Below are 26403 nucleotides of genomic sequence, written 5' to 3'. Positions count from 1 at the left end.
ATACATCTAGCGCTTAGATCCGGCCTCCATTATCATCAACTCAACAACTTGCACCAGGTCTGTGCGACCTCCAAATGTGTATTTATTAAAATTGTTTATGTATTGAACAGCAAAATAATTATTTTTATTTTTAATTCTTTTAATTTTAAGATATACTTCCACGTCTCTACTACTTCTTGCTGGCTCCTTTTGGCTCCTCCCCATTGACAGCGCTGTGACGTCGTTAGTTAAGTTACGTCAGCGACGCTGCGGGGCACCTCTCTGCCCTATCACGGCTCTCTGTCCAGGAGTCAAGCACTTCTTCCTTAGTAGGATACGCACCTGGGTGGCTGGCACTGGAGCAGATGGCACCTGCCATGGCTCCCACTAACATCTCGGGACTGGAGGCGGAAGTACTGCCTTCAAGGGGGCCTGTGGCTGCATTCCTTAATTCACTGTGGGGGCCCCCCTTCCCTAATAAATCTTTTTGGGCCTAGGACTGTCAAAGCCCCATATTGCTGTCAGGCATATACTATTATGCTTCCTGTACCCCACTGATAACAGCCCTGCACATCTCTAAGGTGCATGGTTGACTTCCATCTCCCTGCCCTCTCCTACTAAACTTAAACATCAATACCCCTGTCCTGCCTCTCCCAGCATGCACTTCTGGGCACGCAAGTATAACATACGCTCAAATGAAGATAAGAGTTGCATTATTATGTGGCACATTGCACTTACGACAAATCTTAGATCAGGCCCATATTTGTTGTACCCTCAAACTGTGTGTATAATTATATATATATATATATATATATATATATATATATATATATATATATATATATATATATATATATATACACACACACACACACACACACACACACACACACACACATAAATTACTACTTAGTGACACATATTTATGTGTCTAAGTAAAGGTCTCCTAGATAGTACCAACCCATTCATAGATTACTGTAAGCACTTCAATACCTGAGAGTCCCGTTTCCTGCATGCTATGGATAAAGGAATCTTTGGAGTACCACTAGCGTGACAGCCAGGCTTGATCATGAATAAATACTGGGGGGTGTCTACATGTTAGCATCCCTAACTGATGTACCCTCTGTCTAGGACCGGAGAAGATTTCCATTGCATTTTGACAGGCTATTAAGTGCTAAATCTGGTACATTCATTGGCGATATTTAAGTTATTTACTGGTTATAAGCAATTCCTCATTGGACGCCTGTGTTGTTCATATCAATATTTAGGAGTGAAAAACAGCAAGGAACGACCTAATGAAGGCTGCCATCCTTTCCGTATTATAAGTAGTGAATATATGGACATACCCTGTTGAGTGATTTATACACTGCATTACTGCATTTCTGTAAATTAAGTGACTACATTTTATATATACTATTCACTTACAGCTCAGGATTGAGCAATCATATTAAATATATCTTTGCAGTGTCTGACAGTCCCCTGTATACCATTATTATATAAACGTATAGGGTCCGATTTAGGCACTAAATATTTATTTAACCATAAGCTGGACAGTAATTGTGTAGTACATGCAGGCGGCATTTTTCCTGCATACAAAAAAATGTTTGCATTTGCACCCATTGCATCGTGACATGTTTGTCCAGTTGTCAGAGCCGTAACGACGGCGGTGCGGGCGGTGCGACCGCCCCGGGCGCAAGCCCAAGGAGGCGCAGCCGCCCGATACGTGCCTTCATGCCCAGAGGAATCGCCGCTCTAATTCAGCTTTCCTACAAGCATCAATCCATTCCCGGCAATGCAGTGGAACGCATGTGAAAGCAGGAAGTTCGGCATTTGGAACGCATTTGCGTTCCAAATGCCGAACTTCCTGTTGTTGGAACGCACATGCGTTCCACTGCATTGCCGGGAATGGATTGTTGCTTGTAGGAAAGCTGAATTAGAGCGGCGATTCCTCTGGGCATGAAGGCACGTATCGGGCGGCTGCGCCTCCTTGGGCTAATCCTTGAAGTGAGATAGTGTCCCCCTCTAGCCCTACAGGGCTGAAAACAAGAGTTAGGTTTATTACATTTTAGTGTACATTTTGCTTTGTTAAGTATGTAGTATTTGGAGGGACCCTGGTCATAGTGTTTGTCCTGTGTAGTTACAATCTATAAAAATTACCTATTTCACCCTGAACATAAAGATCTGTCCCCTTCTTCCTACTCACTTTCTAATTGCAGAATACTGTAATCAGGACATAAGTTTTAAACATGTAAGAGAACCCTGGTGTGACTGATAATTGGGACATTATGGAAGATATAATATAGAGCAGACTCCAGACAAACAGCCAGAGGCAAACACATGTCAATACCGTCAGAGATATTAGTCAATTGGTCTAATACAAGCGCTATGCCCCCTTGGGCTAATCCTTGAAGTGAGATAGTGTCCCCCTCTAGCCCTACAGGGCTGTTACTGGCTGTCCCCAGGTGTTGCTGAGCTGTCACAGGAGCTGGCTGGCCGGTATGAGAAGAATCCTAGCTGCCCCTCACAGCTGTCCAGAGTTATTGTATGAGGGGGTCTCATAGCTGCACCCCCAACCCCCGTCCCATTACAAGAGCCAGTGACAGACAGCTCCCAATGGCAGCCACCTGGCCTCCATCACCCCCGCCCAGTTGGAAAGTGGGACTCTAGTAAACCACGTTATTTATAGAAAAACATCTACCAATTATTACCATATATATATATATATATATATATATATATATATATATATATATATATATATATATATATATATATATATATATATATATATATATTATAATATACAAATTCTTTCAGTAAAGTGCTAGCCACACCCACATTAGGTTGGCCACACCCACTTGTCAAATGCCACTCCCACTTAGATGGGGGGCGCCGATGTCCAGTCTCGCCCAGGGCACCAAAATGTCTAGTTACGGCACTGCCAGTTGTAACTGTGCACCATATACCTGGATTTGACTAGAACTCTAAATCAGACTCATAATGGGCGTCTAACACTAAATAACTAACAGACATAAGATATATTTTTATTTTATAGAGGAGCCTACCTGTATGCTAAAAATTTAACTAATGAAAATTAACAAACACAGTAATGCTAAATTCAATACACTAAATATATATTTAACTATGAAGCAATACCAACCCAACTAATTACCAATCATGCCAAAATACATTTAATATGCTGCTTGCTTTTCCCTTTTCCCTATACAAATCACCCTATAAAACTGCTACCTAAATAAATGACAAGGATAAATATATAAAAATAAATCAATAAACTATATGACTTTATACCATAAAACCCGTGATTCATCAAAAAACATTTAGAAACTGTTATTGTTCACAAATTTATCCCCTGTGTCCGTCTGTCACAGTGATCACATTGTCAGGAATCGCACAGGATTATACTCCATGATCAGAACTCCCTAGTGAGAGTACACCGGGCAATAACAGATGGGGGTTACAAGGGGGTTTACTAAACCTTCTAAAATGGAAGAGTGTTGGTGTTGCCCATAGCAACCAATCAGATTCCAGCTCTCGTTTTCTAGAGGGTACTATTTAAATGACAGCTAGAATCTGATTGGTTGCTATGGGCAACAACTCCAATTTTCCTTTTTAGAGGGTCAGTAAAACTACCCTAAGGTCTTTAAACATCACCTCAGAGCAGCGTGGCAAGTACGGCAGATATAAAAAGTTGTACAGCGTACACTATAAAGAAATTATATATATATATATATATATATATATATATATATATATATATACACACACACACATATACCATACTTGCCAACTCTCCCTGAATGTCAGGAAGACTCCCTGAAATAGGGATGATCTCCCTCACTCCCTGAAGAGTCTGGCATTCTCCCTGATGCTGAGCCAGTACAAGACGTGGTTGGCTTCTCCATCTGTGGCACGATGACACAGTTCAGAAATTGTGTCCTATGTCCATGTATTGATTCCTATGGAGGTGGCCATTTTCATGGAGACCAAGATTTAATCAAAGACTGACAGGTAAGACAACATGACTTCAGTAATGGAGACAGAAATGTAAAAGACACTTCAGTCTTTAGAGATTCATTAGCTGCTTTTCTTTACCGCATAGTTGCCTACTCTCCCGGAATGTCCGGGAGACTCCCGCATTTCTGGGAGACCTCTCGGGCTCCCGGGAGAGCAGGGCAACCTCCCGTTTCTCGCCCCGCTATAGACAAGTGGCGGGAGTAGGGCTTAACGACGCACATATCGCATCATCTTAGCCCCCCTAAATGATGCAATTCATCAAGCCGTGCCCCCACACGCCAACCTTCCCCGGGATCTCCCTGAAACCAACGAGGAAAAGTTGGCAAGTATGACATATATATATATATATATATATATATAGCCAGATCCTACTAAAGTAAAGACTCTCATTCTCAGCAAGCACTACCTCTGCAGATATGGTTGGAAGACAAGAATAACATCCAATTCCTTCAGGAAAAAAATAATGGGGGAGGGATATTGGCACATTGTATGGTTCCCAGGTTCCCCGCACCTAGAAGCAATCCCGACCATTACACATATGATTAAACTGTTGTGTTCATTAGTCTTTACAATAAATGATAGGCTAAATAGCTGAAAATGATTTCACTTATCCTCTTGCCATTTGATAGCTAATATGCATGCTTTTGTCAAACATAGATGTAATTCAAGGTCAAAACAAAGTAGATGTTTACAGCCAAAAATTAAGAGCCTGCCCTCTGCAGTCCGTTGGCAGCAAGATAGGAGAACTGCAATCAGCCTCCTCCAGCAAGGCAGGAGTTAATGCATTCATACCTCTTTCTACTTCTTTGTGTTGTCCTTAATATACCTCAGCAGGTGTTGAAGGGCTAAATACTACATTACTAATTGGCTAAGCTGTTGTCAGAAAATAGCAATATGAAGACATAATTATTACAGCGTTGGTCAAAACCATTCAGGGAGGCAAATACTTGTTAGAGTATTAGCACAATAGGCTGAAACGTATGATTATAAACGAGGTTGGACTTAGCTGCTTGATACCCATAACAGCCCTGTTTATACTGTTTTTCATGGGGCAATCTGAGTGTACTGTGAGCCAAGAAGTTCAGGCTCTTGTATTTAAGGATATGTCTAAGACAGACGGGGGGCACGTCCTGTGTGCAGGGTCTGATTATCCAATACAAAAAGACAGTTGTCAGCCCTTATCCTTTAAACTGCATATTTGTGTGTATCTAGCAAAATGAAAACATGAGGTATTAGTTCATATTTTGATCAAAAGACTTAAGCCTGTATCCCAACGTCAAGGGTACCTCATTATATGCAGGTCCTACACTGACCTATATGCTTTAAACACTATTAAAATGCAGTTAAAATTAGATGCACTCACCTCCCAGGTATAGGGGTTTACATCTAGCAAAGGCTGGCTGTGAGCCACACCCAAATGTGCCTTAAATAGGCTTGATGGACAGCTGCTATGACAAAAAGGCAATACTTTAAAACAAAACCAGAGAAAAATAAGCCCGCGCTCTGGTTCTGATTATCCAATAGGCTGACTAGGCTGCAGCGTGGAAGGCGAGGGGGAGCTATGAGCTTATTAGCCTAGGGTGAACTGAGCCCTAAACCGATCTGATCATCGACAGTAAGCCTCACCAAAAATATATATTCCTTTAATATCCTAGCAATGAATCTGAAGTGATCAGCAAACAATTACTTTAAAAATGGTTATTTTGTTTAAATTAGGGGATAGCCAAATGTTCTGGTCCAGCAGAAAGCAACTGTCATTATCATCTCCAGAGGCAAAATATGTTTCAGCTGGCCAAACGGTGATTTGGTTGTGCCAGGTGCTCTCAGGGTGCCTGATTCCCTATATATATATATATATATATATAAATGATAAAATACTCAAAATACATTTATGAGGGTGTTCTTAATGTCTACTGTACATAAAATGCATTTTTACAGTTGCTCCTAATTGCAAACACATGTTCTAGCATCCATACATGACCGCCATCGCTATCACTCGGTACTTACACCTGCCCTGTAGATGGCACAGGAGATACAACAGAAAAACACGTACCTGAGAGTGCTTGGCACGTCCTTACTGTATAATGACTAATGAAAGCAAAGGCTTTCATAAGGGTCCGTTACGCTCGAAGAGGAATTGGATGTTCCTGCTTTCACTGGTGTTCTAGTGCCCGAAAAACAGTCCAGAGAGCATTCTAGGGACTTGTATACAATGCAGAGACCATTCTAGTGCCAGAAAAACAATCCAGAGAGCATTCTAGTGACCGGTATACAATGCAGAGAACATTCTAGTGCCTGAAAAACAGCCCAGAGAGCATTTTAGTGACCTGTATACAATCCAGAGACCATTCTAGTGACCCGTATACAATGCAGAGAACATTCTAGTGCCCGAAAAACAATCCAGAGAGCATTCTAGTGACTGGTATACAATGCAGAGAACATTCTAGTGCCCGGAAAAAAAAGATTCCAGATAGCATTCTAGTGACCTGTATATAATGCAGAGAACATTCTAGTGACCGAAAAACAATCCATAGAGCATTCTAGTGACCTGTATATAATACAGAGACCATTCTAGTACCTGGAAAACAGTCCAGAGAGCATTCTAGGGACTGGTATATTATCCAGAGACCATTGTAGTGCCCAGAACACAATTCAGAGAGCATTCTAGTGACCGGTATACAATCCAGAGAGCATTCTAGTGACCGGTATACAATGCAAAGAACATCTATATGACTAATATACAATATAGATAACACCATAATAAACAATATACAAAACAGAGAACTTTTTTTTTTAATGGCCTCTATACAATACAAAAGTACTGGTCAAAGCACAATGCAAATTAGTGGCTACTATTCAATGACAATCCTGTTCTGGAGGCAATTATTAAATGCAAATACAACCTTCAAATCTCTGGTGGTTTTCTAATGCAAGTTCCCTAAATCTCTGTTACCTTTAAAATGCAAGACCCCAAATCTACCCAGTAAAATGTGCAGATGCTATGGTCATGGCCGCAGCTGGCAATTGGAGGATAGTCCTCGGCTAAGTATGAAAACACAATGAATATGGCCGGGAGCATAGTCTAACTGCCATCCTCTACTAGTCATGATCTGCGCAGCCACAGGAATCCCAAACCAAAAGTTTGTGTTGCTACAGTGTAAAAAAACAGCTTGAACGTTCAAATCTTTAATAACTTCAACATGCTTGGGCATTGTTCTGAATGCTAACAAGCTCCTTATTTTAGAACGTCGTAAATCACTAGCTAGCAGATCCCCAATTAGTATTTTTTTTACATATGTATGTGTCGAAGTGCTAGTCAAGAATGTAGATGTGATAGCTGCAATGTCTCTAAAGCAAAAATAACTAATTCTTCTTTTTAGGTGAGATTTTTTTTTAAAAAGTAACCCACTGTAGGAGTCTCTCCTCTGGGATCCCCTGTAGGGACCGTGGTAGATATCAGGTCTCCAAAAAAGGAAGGTCTGATTTGTAGAAGGTTACAGGTTATCAGTTCAGATAAGGAGAAGTTATCCTTTAAATTTATGCAATTTTTGATGACGTGAAATAGATGTGAATTGCAAAATTGTGATTTGCTTTTGTTCCTCTTTTCAGTAAAAGACATGCAGGTTATTCCTGCAGCTTGCTGCAGCAGAAGTCATGTTCAGATTCTCCTTCTAGCCAATCACAAGATACAGTATGGCTCTATGAACAGTCAATAGGGACAAATGAAGGTACAAGAGACTGCACGAGAAAACTGTATACTTGGCAAAAGTCCTTATATTCCTGGCACAGGCTCTATAAGCCCAAAAATGGTGTGGCCTCATTAAAAATCTATGTGGTTTGTGTTGACTGGCCAGAGTACAGGTGAATCTGGGACATGGGCTATTGTCTCCAGGCAAGAATGTTAGCAGGTATAGTAAAGCAGAAATGGACAGTCCCTGTTTTCAGCCCCCAAAAGAAGTGTGGTCTCATTAAAAATCTACGTGGTTTGCATAGGCAAACCAAGGGGGGTTTCCTAGTACCTGGAACCCCCCTCCAAGCCTGGGGCACTGTATAATTGAGGTGTCCGGACCCTGCCTCCCCTTCAGACGGCTCTGCTCAAAAAGAGAGAACTGCGTGCACCTAACAGTAGTGCACGCAACATTGTCCATGTATATTATGGGGATAGGAAGAGTTGGAGAGCAGCCAAGCACTGTCTAATATTATAGCCACACCCCCCATGCATGCTGGTCACGCGCACTGGCGGCGTGCTGTGGAAACCCCCCTCTACAAATCCTGTGTTTGCCCCTGGTTTGGGTTAAGTGGATGGGGTATAGAGGAACAATGAAACATCAAACATGTATTTGTTACTATCATTAAATAAAAGGAGAGTAAAATATGTTTTTTACAATAAATTCTTTGATTTTAGTGGTTACGTTGTATATGCTATAATTTAATGAGTGATGTCATGTAACAGAGCTGGATATACCTATTCTAATAACAGTGATGCTTTTCCCTTCTTACAACTAGATATACATTTTTTTTATCATAATTGCATATGTTGATTTAGATCAAACAAGATACTTAATAACCTCTTGTGCCATTGTAACCTACAGATCATTATACATATAAAAGTTGACTTGTTACCTGCACATTAAACTGATACATAAACATACATGTACAGTATGTTACATTTTTGTGTTTGTTACAACCATATAGTTTGATCTGTATTCAACTTTTCTACGTGGCTGAATGAAGTTCTGTAACAGAAGCCACTTCCTGGGCAGGCGTGAAACAGTCATTAAATATTAAAGATAGTGACTATAGCCCTTGTACTGCTCATTGTACTCCTGGTAATCCTTTAGTTCCATTATGAAAAGTAGGATGTGTTGAGCAGAAACTCCCATTTTCAGGCTCTTCATTGGCTCTGAATGATAATATGATATTTTACTGACTTTTCACTTCATCTCGTAGGACAACCCCACCAAGAGCTAACATCCATTCTGCAATATAGCTAGTAGTACAAAACAGTAAGCGAGGGGCAGTATTCAGTTCATTTTCTCCAAAATATTGTGTGTATTAATAACTATACATTGCAATTAACCTTTACTCAGCATTTACTATTAATAGATAAGGAAAAACCAAGCAGTGCCTTTATTGTGATGTGGCCTAGCCGTATCACATGAAAAAAGGACTAGGAGCCTGATTCATTAAGGATCTTAAATGAAGAGGATCCTTATTTCAGTCTCCTGGACAAAACCATGTTACAATGCAAGGGGTGCAAATTAGTATTCTGTTTTGCACATAACTTAAATACTGACTGTTTTTTCATGTAACACACAAATACTTGATAGCTTATTTGTACACTGAAATTTAAAGTTGTTATTTGTGTGCTACATGAAAAAACATTCAGTATTTAACTTATGTGCAAAACAGAATACTAATTTGCACCCCTTGCATTGTAACATGGTTTTGTCCAGGAGACTGAAATAAGAAGTTTCTTAAGTTAAGATCCTTAATGAATCAGGCCCGAGGTGACTAAACAGCAGCAGGATCTACTTGAACAAAAAGGACACCACAGGATTGGATGGGAGCATCATGTGATCAGCTTACATCCTTCCTTTGGAGATCTTCAGACCAAGTGCACCCTACTGCTGTCCAGTCCCCTGTCTGCATTTCAATAAACTCTAGCCAGTGGTTTCGTACTATTTTAGCGTTTCAATCATCTGTAACTGTTATCATTGACATCATATATAAAAACAACACATTTCCTGGACCATCAGATGCAGCATTCATCTGACACTTTGATACTAACATTAGCTATGCATCTATTTGTTTCTTTCACTTTATTCCTAAAGACTCCAAGCAGAATGGAGATGCTGCCAACGCTGCACTGGCCAATGAGGATTGCCCAACAATAGACCAGGCTCTGTCCCCAGAAGAAAAGTCTCCTGTCACCCCTGGTGCAAGAGAGAGATACAACCGGGATCGAGCTTGTTTCCTGTTGTCCACCGGAGATTTTGCACATTCTCCAGACGGCAACATCCGCAAAGGTATTCGCCTCTGATGCATACTCCTTCACCTTCATCACTCACTTCCATTTTATACAGCTTACTGCAACCAATGCAAAGCTTGAAAAAAACGAAGCCCCTGAAACTCCTTTGCAAAGACCAATGTCTCTGACCTGCTTTTTACAACTTAGATCTTGCCGGTTCTGATCTCTTTGCTACCTTCTCCTATTGACACATCCATACTGTCCTGTAATTGGGATGTCGAGATGTGAGCTACGCGTAGTTTTGCAAAATAGCCACGTCTTCCTTTGCAATCCTTGCTTTCCGTAGGCTGCTATAGTGTGAATAGTACATTTTAGTCTCTATTTCAATTGAACTGTGTTTGTGTTATGGTGGTCAGGAAACATGGAGGAGTTTTGTGAACAACAGAAGCAGCTCAACAACAAAATTAAAAAACGCAATACCACCTTTTTTTACTATAAATAAGATATTACAAACTGAAAATATGGGGGCACACAGTACACAACTTAAACAGCCAACAACCTAGTCTTCCATTTAAGGCTATAAAAAATTAAACCTGTCACTCTCCTCCCATAGTACAAACGTTGACCACTGTCATTTAACCTTTCACCTGAAAACAGAAGTGGGTCGCTAGGAACCAATCAGGCGAAGTGTGAATGCCGGGGGTGTCATTAAAGCCTGATAAGTAGGCATAATCAATGATTAGTTATAGGCATCATATAATAGAAAACCCCCAATATAGGATCAGCATGCTCATATGTTTAATTGTCTGTTGTTTCAATGTTTATATGTTGGAAAATTTAGAAATGCCAGCCTAGCAAATCATCTGTTCATGTTCTGTGTTACGTCCTGCGACTCTTGTGTATTTTGTTGCTCTTTTGTTTTTCAGCTCATGTGACAGATCATAATGGCCCGATATCTGACTGAGGTTTTAATGCTATATAAATTTATTACTGTCATGAATTGCATTCCCAATATAGATTTTGCTACTTGTACCAAAATCTTCTAAATGCACTACAGCTACATTAGTCAGCATATCCATGCCCTTGTCATGCTGTTACCAGCATGGTGGGTTTTAGCTGTCATGCAAGAGACCTGTACTGTATGCAGTGTGTGTGTGTGGGTCACGCGTGTCACATGTATGTTAAAAGAACACATTGCCCACAGACAAGTACTGAACATTACCTTAAGCTTGAGGAATCTTGATCCTTTTACAACAACTTATGGCTATACTTTTATGTTGCTGTTATTCCCATTACACACATTTCATTGGTTGATCAAATAGCGGCTTACCGGTAATGTTCAGACTGTAGAGCATGTACCCTATGTCTCGTTAGTAGATACTGTGATAGTGATCAGAACGCTATTGTGACATGTTACAAGATAGGCTGTCCTGTGTTGTTTTACATTTTACTAGTTGTCAAAAGAAAAAAAAGTTTAATTATGATTTTATTTATCATTCTTATTTATTTTCTGCCACATCACAGAGAAAGTCCATGCCACTGTCTTGATACACTGTTAGTAGCCTTGGTTAAAGTTAATACTGAATCGTTTTCCTCCAATAACTCTCATTGTAATAGAAAGTTGAGTGAAGCCAATGTGACTTTCTTCTCAGCCTAAAGCCCAGTCCTGTACCCTTGGATAAGGATCACCATGGCAGTGACAGTCAGCAAACACTGAGATTGTAGATCTGGTATACACCAGTAAGTATTACTAAATTAGCACTGTCAGGACTATGCTTACAAATAATAAGCAGTTAATAGATATTGTACGCACAGTAGAATTCTTGTAACAAATACATACAACAGTATTTCGCAAGCCCAACATTCCGAACACAATTAGAATCCCAAGACTTATATCAACCGCCAGTTGAGCCTTCATCTTAGATCTGCTCCACTCACCAATTGGTGAATGTAGAGTTAACAAGGGTTGAACGAAGGATTACTAATTCCTATTGTAAACTTACCATTAGCCCTACTATAACTTCCATACCTACTATACCTACTAAACCAACTGTAAGATCCAGGTTTACTGAATTCAGTAGTTATAAAGTGGTGAAGTAAAGAGACTTCCTCTGGGTCTCTCTCTCAATTTTCTGTCGATGACACAGTGTTGACATAACTGGATTTCACAATTCTCCAGCGAGCCGACTTCTTCCATGTTGGAGAAAACAGTATTTAACTATTCTCTGTATTCTGATAAATGAGAATTGAAGGTAATAGGATTAATATAGCCCATTAATTTGCCCACTGTACTGATGCCACAGACTTTCAACTTGCATCTCAATAAAAGACTTCCAACTTAATAAAAGTTTAAAACATCTTGCTAAAAAAAGGTACTGTACTCCCTTCCTCTCCCCTCTTGTTGCAGTACCCCCTCCCTCCGCTGCTTACCTTAGCAGACGCACGTATCCAATCTAACAATCCAGTGTAACACTTACATGGAAGAGCAACAACCAGCAGCTTGACACATAAGAAGCTGCTGGTTGCATCTCCTTCATGTCAATGGCTGGGGCTCCGTATGGGGGCATTAAAAACACTGAATGAGTGACATTTTAGATGCCCCCTAACCATTGGCTCCCTAGGCAACCACCTAGGTTTACCAAATGGTAGCACCGCCCCTGAAAACAGTTGGAAGAGCAAAGCATTAGGAAGGAGTAACTTTGCACCTCGCAAAACCATGTTGCATTGGAAGGGGAGGTAAATTTAAAATGCGGGGACAGATTTATTGTTGGGGTAGGGAATGTCCTAGATCAACTTTAAATTTAGGTGTAAAAATAAAGCTATCAAGTATTTGTGTGCTACATGAAAAAGTAGCAAGTATTTTCCTTATGTGCAAAATAATAAACTAAGTTGCACCCCTTGCATTGCAACATGGTTTGTCCAGAACCAAATCTACTCCTTTTTTCTTTGCTCTCTTTAATGACTCAGTCCCTGAGATTTTATATATGATATGTGGATGATAGAGAAACAATGCTCAGAGAGCTACAATTTGCATACTTGTTCTCTGTGAATCTTCTTCCGCTCCAAAAAGCAATGTATCTGAATACGACTATAATTTATGCTAAACCTTACTGCTATGTTACTGGAATTATTAAGATATTAGTAACACAAAGTAACTCATAATTAAGTTTCATCTGTTTGTTAGCAGTATAAACTTCAGTGCCAAGGACACTTAAACATTTACTTGCATATTTCTAATCCATCATCTGTGTGAACAGGTCATCAGCTAATATAGTTATGTTTTGTGTTGTTTTTGTGTGTATGTGTGTGTGTGTGTTTGTACCTATATCTGACACATAACTTATGTATTGTAGTTGTATATAAAGGAGCAGTATCACTGTTTACTTGACATAGAGTTCTTCTGATCTAAAACTACCACTCTTGTCACAGTTTCTCTAGAGTTGGTTCAAACAGCCAGGCAGATGTGTCCTATCATTAGGAAAACTCTACAAAACTACATAAGGCCTCGCTTACAAAGCCCACAGGATGCACAGCATAACGTATTGGTTTTACCCTGATGCACCTGCATGGTCTACCCCAGCACACACACCTACTCTATAATTTTGGGTACCTGGGAGGTCCACCCAGGACACACATCTACTCTACACTCTCGGACATCTGGATGGTCTACCCCAGCACAAACACAAATACTCTACACTTTAGGGTACCTGGGTGGCCCACCCATCACACACACACACCTACTCTACACTCTCAGGTACCTGGGTGGCCCATCCATCACACACCTCTTCCACACTCTCGGACATTGGATGGTCTACCCCAGCACACACACCTACTCTACACTCTCTGGCACCTAGATGATCTACCCAGCACACACACCTACTCTACACTCTCGGACACTCCATGGTCTACCCCAGCACAAACACAAATACTCTACACTTTCGGGTACCTGGGTGGCCCAGCCATCACACACACACCTTCTCTACACTCTCAGGCACCTAGATGGTTCACCCAGCACACACACACCTACTCTACAATCTCAGGCACCTGGATGACCCACCCAGCACACACACATGCTCTACACTCTCGGACACATGGATGGTCCGCCCCAGCACACACACACCTACTCTACACTCTCAGGCATTTCGATGGCCCACCCAGCACACACACACTCATACTTTACACTCTCTGGCACCTAGATGGCCCATCCAGTACCATCACACCTACTCTACACTCTCGTATACTTGATGGTCTACCCCAGCACATACACCTACTCTACACTCTCAGGCACCTAGATGGTCCACTCAGCACACACACCTACTCTACATTCTCAGGCACCTAGATGGTCCACCCAGCACACACACATACTCTACACTGTCTGGCACCTGAATAGTTCACCCAGCACGCACACCTACTCTACACTCTCAGGCACTTGGATGGCCCACCCAGCACACACACCTACTCTACACACTCAGGCACCTTAATGGTCCACCCAGCACACACACCTACTCTACACTCTCAGGCACTTGGATGGCCCACCCAGCACACATACCTACTCCACACTCTCAGGAAACTATATGGTCCACCCAGCACACACATCTACTCTACACTCTCGGACACTGGATGGTCCACTCAGCACAGACACACCTAGTCTACACTCTCGGACACTGGATGGTCCACCCAGCACACACATCTACTCTACACTCTCAGACACTGGATGGTCCACTCAGCACAGACACACCTAGTCTACACTCTCGGACACTGGATGGTCCACTCAGCACAGACACACCTAGTCTACACTCTCGGACACTGGATGGTCCACCCAGCACACACATCTACTCTACACTCTCAGACACTGGATGGTCCACTCAGCACAGACACACCTAGTCTACACTCTCGGGAAACTATAAGTGCATTTAGGTGCACGGAGCAATGTAAAAGGCTCCAGAGGTTCACTGTGCAATAATATAAATGTTACATCAAAGTCCAACCCCATACCACTTTATGAGGACCTTTTTCATTAAAGTAAACATTTACATTTTTCTCCTGAAATACCGCTCAGTTTAGCTTCATTAATGGCTTAAATTATTCATGAGATAAACTAGGACTGACTTTATTACATGTATCACTTCTGTGTGTGAGGTTTTTATTACATTACTCAGAGTAAGTTTTGACATACACCCTTTTGCCAGTGGCCGTGCTTGCCATCTGCACTATGCCCCTAAAGATGCACCCTCCTCATCCCTTTACCACATTTCAATATTATTGCTCCGCAAAATAAAAATGGATGTTTGCACCGCTCCTTGACATACTGATGTGGCTCCTGTGTACTTTGCAAGGAACTCCCCATCTAATTCTTCACCTTTGCATGTGCAAACTTCTGTTCCTTTGCAAATGCCACCATATTGCTCCACTTTGGCAGAAATCTTGGCACACAAAGCTGTATTTCCACAGGGCGTTGGGCCTCCTTAGTGCTTTCTGGATGAAGTACCTACTAATTGAATCTGCCTCTTAGGGCTAGATTTACTAAACTGCGGGTTTGAAAAAGTGGAGATGTTGCCTATAGCAACCAATCGGATTCTAGTTATCATTTATTTAGTACATTCTGCAAAATAACAGCTAGAATCTGATTGGTTGCTATAGGCAACATCTCTAGTTTTTCAAACTCGCAGTTTAGTATATATACCCCTTAGAGTGTCTATTCACAAAAAAATTACCAACAGCGGTACTTCCATGTTAAGTAAGATTATTGTTTTGGCAATGCAGGACCTGATTCATTAAGGAAAGTTAAGCAAGAAATTGAGTAAGATTACTTACTTAAGTTTTCTGGACAAAACCATGTTGCAATGCAATGGGTGCAAGTTAGTTTATTATTTTGCACATAAGGAAAATACTGCCTGTTTTTTCATGTAGTACACAAATACTTGAGAGCTTATTTGTACACTGAAATTTAAAGTTGATCTAGGAAAACAAAGCCACTATTTTCCGTATGTGCAACATAATAAACTAATATTCACTCCTTGCATTGTAACATGGTTTTGTCCAGGAGAAAACTTAAGTAAAAAAAAATGAGTACTTACCTTAATGAATCAGGCTCGTAGAGTTTTTCTTTTTTTCTGTGAAATCAGGGAGCTTTTTGCTAAAGTGAACTTTTCCTGTCATTTACGAAGCAAACAATAAGAGAGAAACATTATACATGTGAATCCTGTTTTGTGGAATCGCATAACATGTATATTCTATTACTTGTTTTTAGGCAAATCGCCTGTTGAAAGGTAGTGTTTTTTGATTCACGCATTGGGCTACTGAGGGGGGAGCAAGACATTCCTGTCGCAATAGTGAATAGCTGCCAAAACCGTTGAAATAAGATTTTATTCAGGTGTGAAAGATATTAAAAATGAGCTGAAAGCTGAAGGCATTCCCTATTGACTAAGGAAAGCTTAACAAAGATTTTCCACTGTGCAAAATACCCTGATTTAATGCGACACTATTTCCAATTCTAGGCACATAAGATACAGAATGCCCAGTGAAACCATTTTAACTGAAGACACAGGAGTAGGTTTACCGAAGGTTCTAAAACGGAATAGTGGAGGTGTTGCCCATAGCAACCTATCAGATTCTAGCTAGCATTTATCTACTACGTTCTAGAAAATGATAGCTAGAAGCTGATTGGTTGCTGCGGGCAACACTTACACTTTTTCTTTTTACATTTTTTAGTAAATTTACCCCACAGATTCAGCAAATGTGACACTTGAGGTAACAACAGCCTTGATTTGCCCTCACTATCATCAGATGTGTAATATCTTAAAAACAGATTAAGCGGTTCTTTGTAATCACTCCCCTATACTTAGGGAGGAAGCCAATACTTCTTCATAGTCGGCATATTATTACAAAATAAATTAGCATTTAGAGATTTTATGCTTGTATTAACAGTATTCACAACACGTTTTGGGTGTGTGGGACCATCTTCAGGGACTAGAACAGACCTGGCCTTGGCTCTCCAGGTATTGTGAAACTACAAGCTCCAGCATGCTTTGCCATTAGATAGCAGGCCGATAGCTTGTAAGGTATGCTTGGATCTGTAGTTTTACAATACCTGGAAAGCCACAGGTTGGCCAGGAATGGACTCGGAAATGGGTCCATGGACCTGAAACATGTTATTGTGAATGGCTTTAATTCAAGCCTGAAAGGACCCATTTATTTTGTATTTATTGTTTATATTTAATATGTTAAGGAGACTAGACTGAGTCTTACATTAGAAGAAAGCTTAAATTAATGAGGGGTAGTAGGCAGTAATTTCACATGACATTCTTACCTTTGCAAACAGGCAAACATTGATCTTGTAGACTTCTACAACAAACATGCAAAATGACCAAACCAATATATTGTTTCTTGGGGAGTAGCAATTGCACAATGAACATTTTTTGTTTTTGAGAATGAACCCCTCTGAGTTTGCAACATGAGATATTAAAGGACATGTCCACCCCTGATTAATTTTCCCTGCAACCCAACTCTCCCCTGGATGAGCAGTTTAGGAGACACTCCCCTGCCCCCTCTTCCCCTCTCTCTCCGCTGGCAACAGGGGCAAGCTTGCCTGGGGGGCATGGGGGCATCTGCCGCCTGGGCTGGTCCCATAGTGGACTATCTTGATCCCTGGGCTAAAATTTGCCAACACTTCCCTGCTCACTGCACTAGTGTAACTTATGACAAGTTTAAATCTGACACCAGTGAGAGAGGACTCCTGGTTCTGTTACTTGGAGGAAGTGGGTTATCTTGGGGGAAATTGACAATAGTTGGCATTCTTCTTTTTTGACAGCTGGGAACATACCTAACTTTTACCATAAATCTAACTCTTTCATACATATCCACCTACAGAGAAATAATCTGCTATCCTAACCAGTCACCTACTAATATAGCTCACATTGAGGCTGCCATTTACTTGTAAGACAATCCACCAGTTGATATAACACCTTAATATGTTAAATCTCTTTAGACACTGTACTAAAATTGCCTGCTCTCCAGGGCATAGCGGTCCTATTGCAGGAAAAAGTTGAATTTAGCAATTCTAGATGCCAAGTCACACTTTAATACTAAAACATAACTGCCTTTGCACTTTATAATAGTCATAGTTCCTTTATACTATACGGCAGTGGATTCCAAACTTTTTCAGTTCAAGGCACCCATAGGGTCTCCAAAAAATTTTCAAGGCACCTCTAAGCCAAAATAATTACCAAGTAGTCCCCTGCTTTGCTTACCACTGGCCCTGGCCCAGGCACCCCCCTGTGAGATCTCGAAGGCACCCCAGGGAGCCTAGGCACACAGTTGGGGAATCACTGCTATACGGTATAAATTCATAAATATAAACACTGGATTAAAGCTTTGATGACAAAAGGTTGAGGCTAGAACTGATTGACATGAACAAGTCCTTCAATAGTGACCAAAGTCTTAAAACAGATACAAACAGGGGGGGGAGGTAATAGGCCGTCTATCACCCATGTTTTTGGCCTATTTGCAGGTCACTGTCAATACTGAGGGACTAATACAGACTATAGTTGTTTTCCTATCTAGTCCTTTAGTAAATATTGCTATCTTATTCTCATACAAAGGGTGTGATCTTCTGTATCCTACAGAATTTAGCTCTCTTACACAGGCTGACACACATGCTGGGAGTATGGGGCAGTTCACCTTTATAACACCATCTACATTAAAACATTTTCTTTTTTTTTTTTTTTTTTGTTTGTTTGTTTATTTTCATTTCCATCCATGTTTCATTGTCATTGCCTGCGCCCTTCAGCTGTCAACGCCTGCACTCCATCACCTCAGCACGACGACTGGTACAAACAAGACGTTGATCTCCTGCATGACCTCAATGCCAATGCAGCTACATGGATCAAGCAGTAGGATGCATGATGCCTTAGGGGTGAGTAGCATGAAAGGGGATACCCCTTTTCTCACCCTCATTAACGACAAAAACCTTGCTCATTTCTGTCTCTGCAATGCACCCAATAACTCTATTCATAAGTTCCAGATCCATATTTTTGGTGATTTTCTGGCTGGAAATACCTAAGCTTCTTTAGATACTGTGTGATCAAAGTGCCACTAGCCAAGTATGGATCCTAACTTCATTTTACTCATGTTTCATTTACACAATGGTTATCAAATGATCTGATACTCAAAGGCTACATGTCAAAATGCATGTTGAGTGGCCTAGGAAGCACAGCAAGCCTTTGGACGCTATCTAATGTGTTCAGATCATTCCTCAATAACCGTTACTCTTGGCAAGTACCAGAAGGAAGCAGATGCAACGTTAAGCTATCTGTCTTCTTGATTCCAGTTAACATCATGCAATGGCCAAGACACCATTTTAACATATCCAAACTGAGCTTGTTTGATATTATCTACGAGCTGTTACTGGCACCTACGGGTGATCAGCAGTTAAATCCCCTTCGATGACAATAAATGCAATGTTTATGTTTTAGTCAAGGATCCAATAAAATGAATCTTGTTATCAAGGTAAGAAAAGAAAACACCATCTGCGGTGAGCCTAGGACAAAAAGATTGGTGTAGATAGCCAGGGACTCTAGGCCCCCCCTGGTTTAGCAGTTCCATTGCATGTGCATTGTCACAAAGGACAAGATGGCAAAATTCATTATCCCAAAATTATTATTTTTCTTTAAATTATATTAGTATATCTCTACTAATGTATCTCTGTGTTGTAGTGTATCTCTACGCTACAACGCAGTCTACCTGGCTTTACGATTCTAAATTGACAGCTGCTGGTGTAAACTGTTATCACATCTGACACCAGCAGCTGCATCATCAAAATTCTAAAGCCAGGAATGCTGTGTGCTGAGTATTCTTCTTTTCCATTTTGTGACATTAAATGACAAAATCCCCAAAAATTAGTCTTCAAATTGGATTATTGTTACCCTTTCAGTTATACTCGATTTTGAGCTCACAGCTTTGATTACAAATGATAATGAGTGTGTATGGAAGTATTTTGTCTGTGGAATAACACTGCATAGTTTAGTCTCAAAACAAATACCTGAGGTGCCAATCAGTATATAATTTGATCAACAAAGTTAATAGGCATATACACATAAGTGCTAGGCTCTTACTGAGGTCTAATACACCTGTCCCTCCTCACACAGACAATTGGTATAATGCAGAATATCAATACATGGAATCTTATAGTACTAGGATTTGTAAATACTATTAACATGTTATTGGAGTTTCAATTTTTAAAGAAGAGGACAATATTGAATATAAACACTGAATATAAGTTTTATTGAATTATCACTCCATAGTAATAATAAAAAGTGATACTCTTTAACAGTTGAATGCATTAGTGGGACCAATTAGGTTCTGAAATGATCTCTACTAAATTAAAGTTAGCACTATCTAGTATAGTACACTCTGTTCATGAAACTCGACCATTAATGTAATGTAACAGACAAAAGTTTCACTAGTTGTTAATAAAATTACATAGTGTTCAGGTTAAAAAAAAAATATTAAGTTCTACATTTCATCAAAAAGCCCAGTTGAAATTTGAATAATTAATGAATGTATCCTGTACAGCCTCTGACGCTACACTAAGCTGACCAGAGCCATCTGGTCAATCAAGGTCTGCAAGACGGTTGTAAAATAGTCAGTATAGATAAACAAAGGGGCTCAGATGGGGGGCGGAGCTGGTACAAAGCACCTGGGCCCAGGCCTGCCTGGGAACCCTCCCCTCCCTGTGTAGGGGGAGGAGCCACCAAACTGGTGTGGTAACACCCCATTCGGCTGTTATGGAAGGGGCCCTAAGAGGTTGCTATAACGGGGGCCCCAAATTCCTCTTGATGGCCTGCAGATAAATGCATTGAGTGTTAAATAAATGTAACCCAACAATTATTTGTATAGAATTCCATTACTATTCTGCTATAATCACAATGGTCATTAAAAGACCAGCAATGCCACTTCCTTCTCAATCCTGTCCTTGGGCCCCCCTCAAGAGAGATTGGACACTGCTGTAGGACAACAGGTCACGGTTTTACCAGGAGGCTGCTGACTGACAAGACTAACAAGGTTCCAAATTACAGTACAGGACAAGCTAAAAGTCAGAGGCAGGCATCAGCAAGCAAAGTCAGTGCCAGAATCCAGGAAACAGTAGGGAAATCTTCAAGAAGTGCGAGACTGAGGGATTTAAATAGTCAGGGAACTTCAGGTGCACACAATGAGTCATTAGATTCCACAAAAGACTCTGACCCAGTACACAGCAGAACATTCAGAGGACCATTGGTCTAAATACCTCATGAGGACAACCATAGTTCAAACCCAGTGACAAATAAGATTGCTAATATGGCACAAAATGCAGTCAGTCCAGGCTGAGGACTACGATCCGTGGACCACCCCCCAAGCTCTGCTGGTCTTAGGTACAGGCCTACAGTTCATAGTCTTGAATCTGGGCCTAGTATGGTAAATATCAAAACACATCTTAGTTAAACTCTGAAATACAGTCAGTATAATAAGTCATCCGACTTACTGACATGTCTAAAAATGTGGTTCTAAAGAGAAGCATTAATACATTTCATTACACTGTATATTCCTAATAGGTGCCTCTATAATAATGAACTTAGCCTCTATAGGATGGCCTTGCTTTATGATAGCAGCCATTCCTGAAAACAAACCCATAAAAGGCCCAAAACTAAATTACTGACTGCTTTATATCCAATGAAAGTAAGCTAATTAATTAAAGTATTACATATGTGCACTTATTATTTTTCTCCCATTACTTCACCTACAATTAAATGTTAGTGGACAAATATTGGTTTTGCGTGTCTGTGCCTAGCTATATTATACAGTAACTAGCCCAAAATGCCCATCCCACAGCCTATACTGCATGTGACTGCTATGCACAGAAATATATTTGATTACACATTCCCAGCTGAAGAGTGCCTGCATTGTGTCACGTGTCTACATTTACCATATCATGTAAATCACTGGGCAATGAATCTGGTAAATAGATTGGGCATATATTCTTAATTCTTCACGACTTTGCACACTATTCCGCACCAAAATCGTGAAAATCTTGAGAACAACAGTCGCCATCTCTGGCACACGTGACATCAGAGATACATCCGTATAGGCGCGATTAGTCGTGGGCAGCATTTGCGCACTTGATGCACAGCATCGACTTAATTTGTTATGCAGTCTATAACAGCTCTGCGCAAGAAGCCATCTTCACAAACATAAATTCCATCCTGTGACCTTTAACTGTTACAAACGAACCAGGCACAACACATAACAGATATAAACATATTTCTCATTAAATGTAAGAATCATTTGCTTGAAAGTTAATCAGGTACAGTAGCACCCCCATCGCCCTCATTATACGTACCTCTACCACGCCCTAGAGCACGGAATGATTAATTATGGAGACTCTGGTGGATAATTACTGGTAAAATATTTTGATGTGGTCTCAGAACTGTTACATAAATGGAACCCCCCCTATTCTTCGACGGCTGAATGTTTTGTAACAGAAATCACTTTTATGTTGACTTTATCAGCATGTAGCCAGCCTACGCATATAATTTATTCAACGTCGTTTTTAGTTCCTTTCTATCCTTCAGCGCTCGTCTATATGCTCTTCGAAGCAATGTTATAAGTCCTGCTCATTAAACATCCAGCAGTACATGCTATTTTGACAAATTAAAGAGCACTGTCCGCTTCAGTACAGTAGAAGCAGTCATTTCGTAGGCTGAACCAATATTTGTACGAATGGAGTCTAGCCGTTCACTAGAAACCAGTGACATCATTGAGGAACTTTGGACCAATCATAATGACTTGTTCCTAGTGAATGGATTGGCTGCCTTCTCATGAATATTGACACAGCTCACAAAATGTGCGTAAGTTTTCACCCTTAACCAAAGTCACCTACTTAGGAGAGTAACACAATATGATCACCTTCATACCCAAAGTTTTTTCTACTTATTCAAATCTTGGTATTTAGTTACATATATTTATTTTGTTTGTTTGTGTGTGTGTGTTTTTTTTTATTTTATTTCCTCTTAGCTCTGATAAACCCTTGAAGCTGATTTATTCAGTGCCAACATTTGAGGCAAGTCAGGTCCTATCATTACAATACAAATGTCTTAAATATTTATTTTTTTGCTCTAAGAAGTTTGGTGCCCACTGTGAATAGTGCGTTACGGTAGTGGGTCAGGTTGGCGGATTAGTCATTACTGTGAGAGTTATGCATTCTTCCTGTGCTGGGCATGAATATTTATCCTGGGTATTAACTCGTGACCAACAAATGGCAGAAAATAAAGCATTATTTTAAACACATGCTCTAAATGGGCATCCATACGATATATAATATATTGTACTCAAAATACATCAGCCAAATCTTGCCGCAAATCATATCGGATCATTGAGATTTAACACGAGAAATGAGTAACAGGACTCCTAGCAGGAGAAACTTTGCATGTGTCCACAGTAAAGTGATTACAATCCCTCAATCTCGGACATCCTCTGCTACCGGGTCCATATGTTGTCTGATTGTATGCTTGAGTGTATGTTGTCCGTGAGTCTCTGCTTTTCTACTGCATGTCTGCTTTCTCTCCATGCTTACAGACTATAGAGGTAGCACTAAGCAAATCATGTAGCATTAGGACCAATTCTGTGAGCTGAACCAATATCCATCACAGCCTATCAATTCTCTAGGAACTAGTGACAGTCCACCTACAACTGCAAATGAACTGTGTAATCTCCGTAGGCAGTACATTGTTATATGTTGGGACTCAACACCCAAATTCTAAGAAACTAGGGGTGGATTGAACAATTGGTGTTTCTCCAGTCAATAGGAGCCGCTGTGAGGCCTACCATTTCACGATATACTGCCCGCATAGTACATAGCTCACTTACAGGTTTAGGCGGACAATCCCTTTATTGGATTGAGTGAAAATGGTTACATAGAAAGCTTGTCCGGATTAAGTGGAGTAGATTTGCTAAGACAATTGTGACCTCTGTGATAATGGAAGACATGTAAGTTAGTCCCTGCATACATTTTTAAGACAAATTACATCTGTAGGGTTGCAGGTACACTCAAGAGAGTACAAATTTCATCGAGCACCTTTGAAATACTATAGCATTATATAGTATTATATAGTACAGCTGTATACAGACTTCCTGTTTTGATTTGTATATACCTCCGGTGCACTTCAAACTCATGTTTAAGTGATAAAAAGTATGGGCTGTAACCCAGTTTTAAAAAACAGAATTATTTCCCATTTTATTTATTACAAGACACTACCACTGTTCAAAAGTAGAGAGGTGATTTAAAGATACCTGTGTTTTTTAAATTCTCACTATAAGCAGCATTGTACTGCAGCTCTTTGAGAACTCTTAGCCATTGACTAAACTTCTTTGTAAATAGTAATGAAAAAAATAATAATAATCACACAGCAAAAATGAATCAAAATAATAAATAGGAAGGGCTAGCATAAGTTAAGTGTAAACAAGCACAGGTTATAAATAAAGTTTTTTGTGCCTGAAATATACTTAAACACTTTTTTTTAAAAAATTAACCCTATTTTTCCTCCCGTTACCTCTAACATTCACCTCCTCAAAAAAAATTTAATACAGCTCTTTACAGTATATGTAGGAAGAAACACATAGTGATCATGTCTTAATGCCCCGCAAAATCACTAAATAGTGGCAATAATCATAACTTTCTGGGTAGCGTGTTTCAGGATCTGAGATCCCATATCCGTACATAAGTTATTCATGTTCCTGCTGCACCTGTACAGAAACAACAACCTAGGAATACACAGCAAAATTATCTTAGCAAATCAACCCTGCTGAATCCACAAGTGTTTCTGTGACTTTGTCAGAGTATTACATTGCAAAAGAATTGCAAGAGCATAATGTAACCTATAGTAAATACCAAAAAAATCTGAAAATACAGGGGTGGGACTAAGAAATTACGAATAACATGATTGTCATTCAGTGTACTGAATTGAATAACAAATTGTGATGTTTTTTTTAAAGTCAGTCAGTACATTGGGGCATATTTCTGAATACTTGGGTTAAGGAGAAAGGTGGCGTTGCCTATAGCAACTTTTCAGATCCTAATTTTTTTTTCTACTGCAGTTTAGAAAATGAAAGCTAACATCTGATTGACTACAATGTCCAACCTCACCTTTTACCTTTATATCAGTTTTCAGAAATATCCCCCATATTATCTTTCTTAATAGTATCTACTTAGGCTAAATTCTGGGAAAGGATTATGTTGTAACTTGCTTGTGTTGCTACCTTAAATGTTTGTGCTTGGAGCTGTGTTTGTAAATTAACAATACTTTGTCTGCTCACAAATAACACAGCCAAATATATGTCCCATCTTAACCAAAAGAAAGACCTGTTCATTCATTGTTTGTTGTAACAGATAAAGCCCGGCTTCAGATATAAATATGCACAATTTCACGAACAGTTAAAACATATTTAATTAATTACCACTTTCAAAGGAACAAAACTAGCACTGAAAGCGATTGTTGAATTGAGAATTATGATTAATGAGACACAAGGAACAAAGTACAGAGCTTTAATATTTTATTATATACAGAGGAATGTATCTAAGTATACTGAAAGGACAATGTTCTCTAAAGAATAAATTACACTAAAAGCGGCACATATGCCAGTACATGTCATAGAAGTGCACACGTTTAAATAATGGAACGTAGTTGGCAACTAATCTATGCAAAGAAAATGCCAATGAAAATTAGACCGGTCCTACAGAAGATCTCCATCCATATATAGGTTTTGACAGGGGTTTGGGTCTGTGACTACCAATGTTTGTTGGATTGGCTGACACCAATACATGAGGGATATATCAGGTATATACCAATCTCCTGCCTTGTACGGTAAAAGTACAGAGCAATACCGAAGTGCCATTCTGCATTTGGCAAAGAAATTTTGTGCGTTTCGCTGTCAGTGTTTGGCCAATCCTACCCCAACCATAATTAACGCACCATTGTCTTCCCCGCTCTGTTCGGCAAAATGCTAATTTTTAAATACAGTATGGTATGGTGAAGCAAAAGAACTGGAAGATGGTAGTGCTAGAACTTCACACCTCTGCAAAACAGCCTGTTCCGAGGTGAAACGCGATGTGAACTAAATTTTACCAGAACTTTGCACATCTCTATTCCAACCCTCATGAGAAAAAGGCTCAGAATTACTTTGGCAAATGACTAAGATAGCTGAAATTTCATGACAAGTGGGTCATTCATCATGGTAATCCTGTACATATTTTTGGATGTGAAAACACAAGATATCCGGTGCTTTTCTACCTGATTTAAGGGGTGTGACATTGAAAGGGGGTGCAGGGGCCACTACTGTCAAAACATATATATAGGTGCAGTACCACTTCAAGTTCCATTATAGCAACA

At 40.0% G+C, this 26403-nt stretch overlaps 1 protein-coding gene across 7 annotated transcripts in view; it reads left to right on the top strand.

Annotated features, from left to right (window-relative positions):
- The window catches only part of LOC142107327 (voltage-gated potassium channel KCNC1-like), a 104147-nt gene that overhangs the window by 70794 nt on the left and 6950 nt on the right, over positions 1-26403 (top strand). For 2 of the 7 annotated variants that reach the window (XM_075190698.1, XM_075190696.1), the window contains exon 3: positions 9849-10043. In XM_075190698.1, coding sequence (XP_075046799.1) covers positions 9849-10043 — 195 coding nt within the window. Of the gene's footprint in view, positions 1-9848; positions 10044-10911; positions 11371-11637; positions 12086-18773; positions 18900-23032; positions 23079-26403 lie in introns of those variants that run through there. The other 5 variants (XR_012679940.1, XM_075190700.1, XM_075190697.1 and 2 more) reach the window with 5 other exon arrangements.

Source organism: Mixophyes fleayi, chromosome 11 (genome assembly GCF_038048845.1).
Source record: "Mixophyes fleayi isolate aMixFle1 chromosome 11, aMixFle1.hap1, whole genome shotgun sequence".
Classification (NCBI taxonomy): domain Eukaryota; kingdom Metazoa; phylum Chordata; class Amphibia; order Anura; family Limnodynastidae; genus Mixophyes; species Mixophyes fleayi.
The sequence above is the reverse complement of the archived record's forward strand: the minus strand, read 5'-3'. Positions and strand labels throughout refer to the sequence as shown.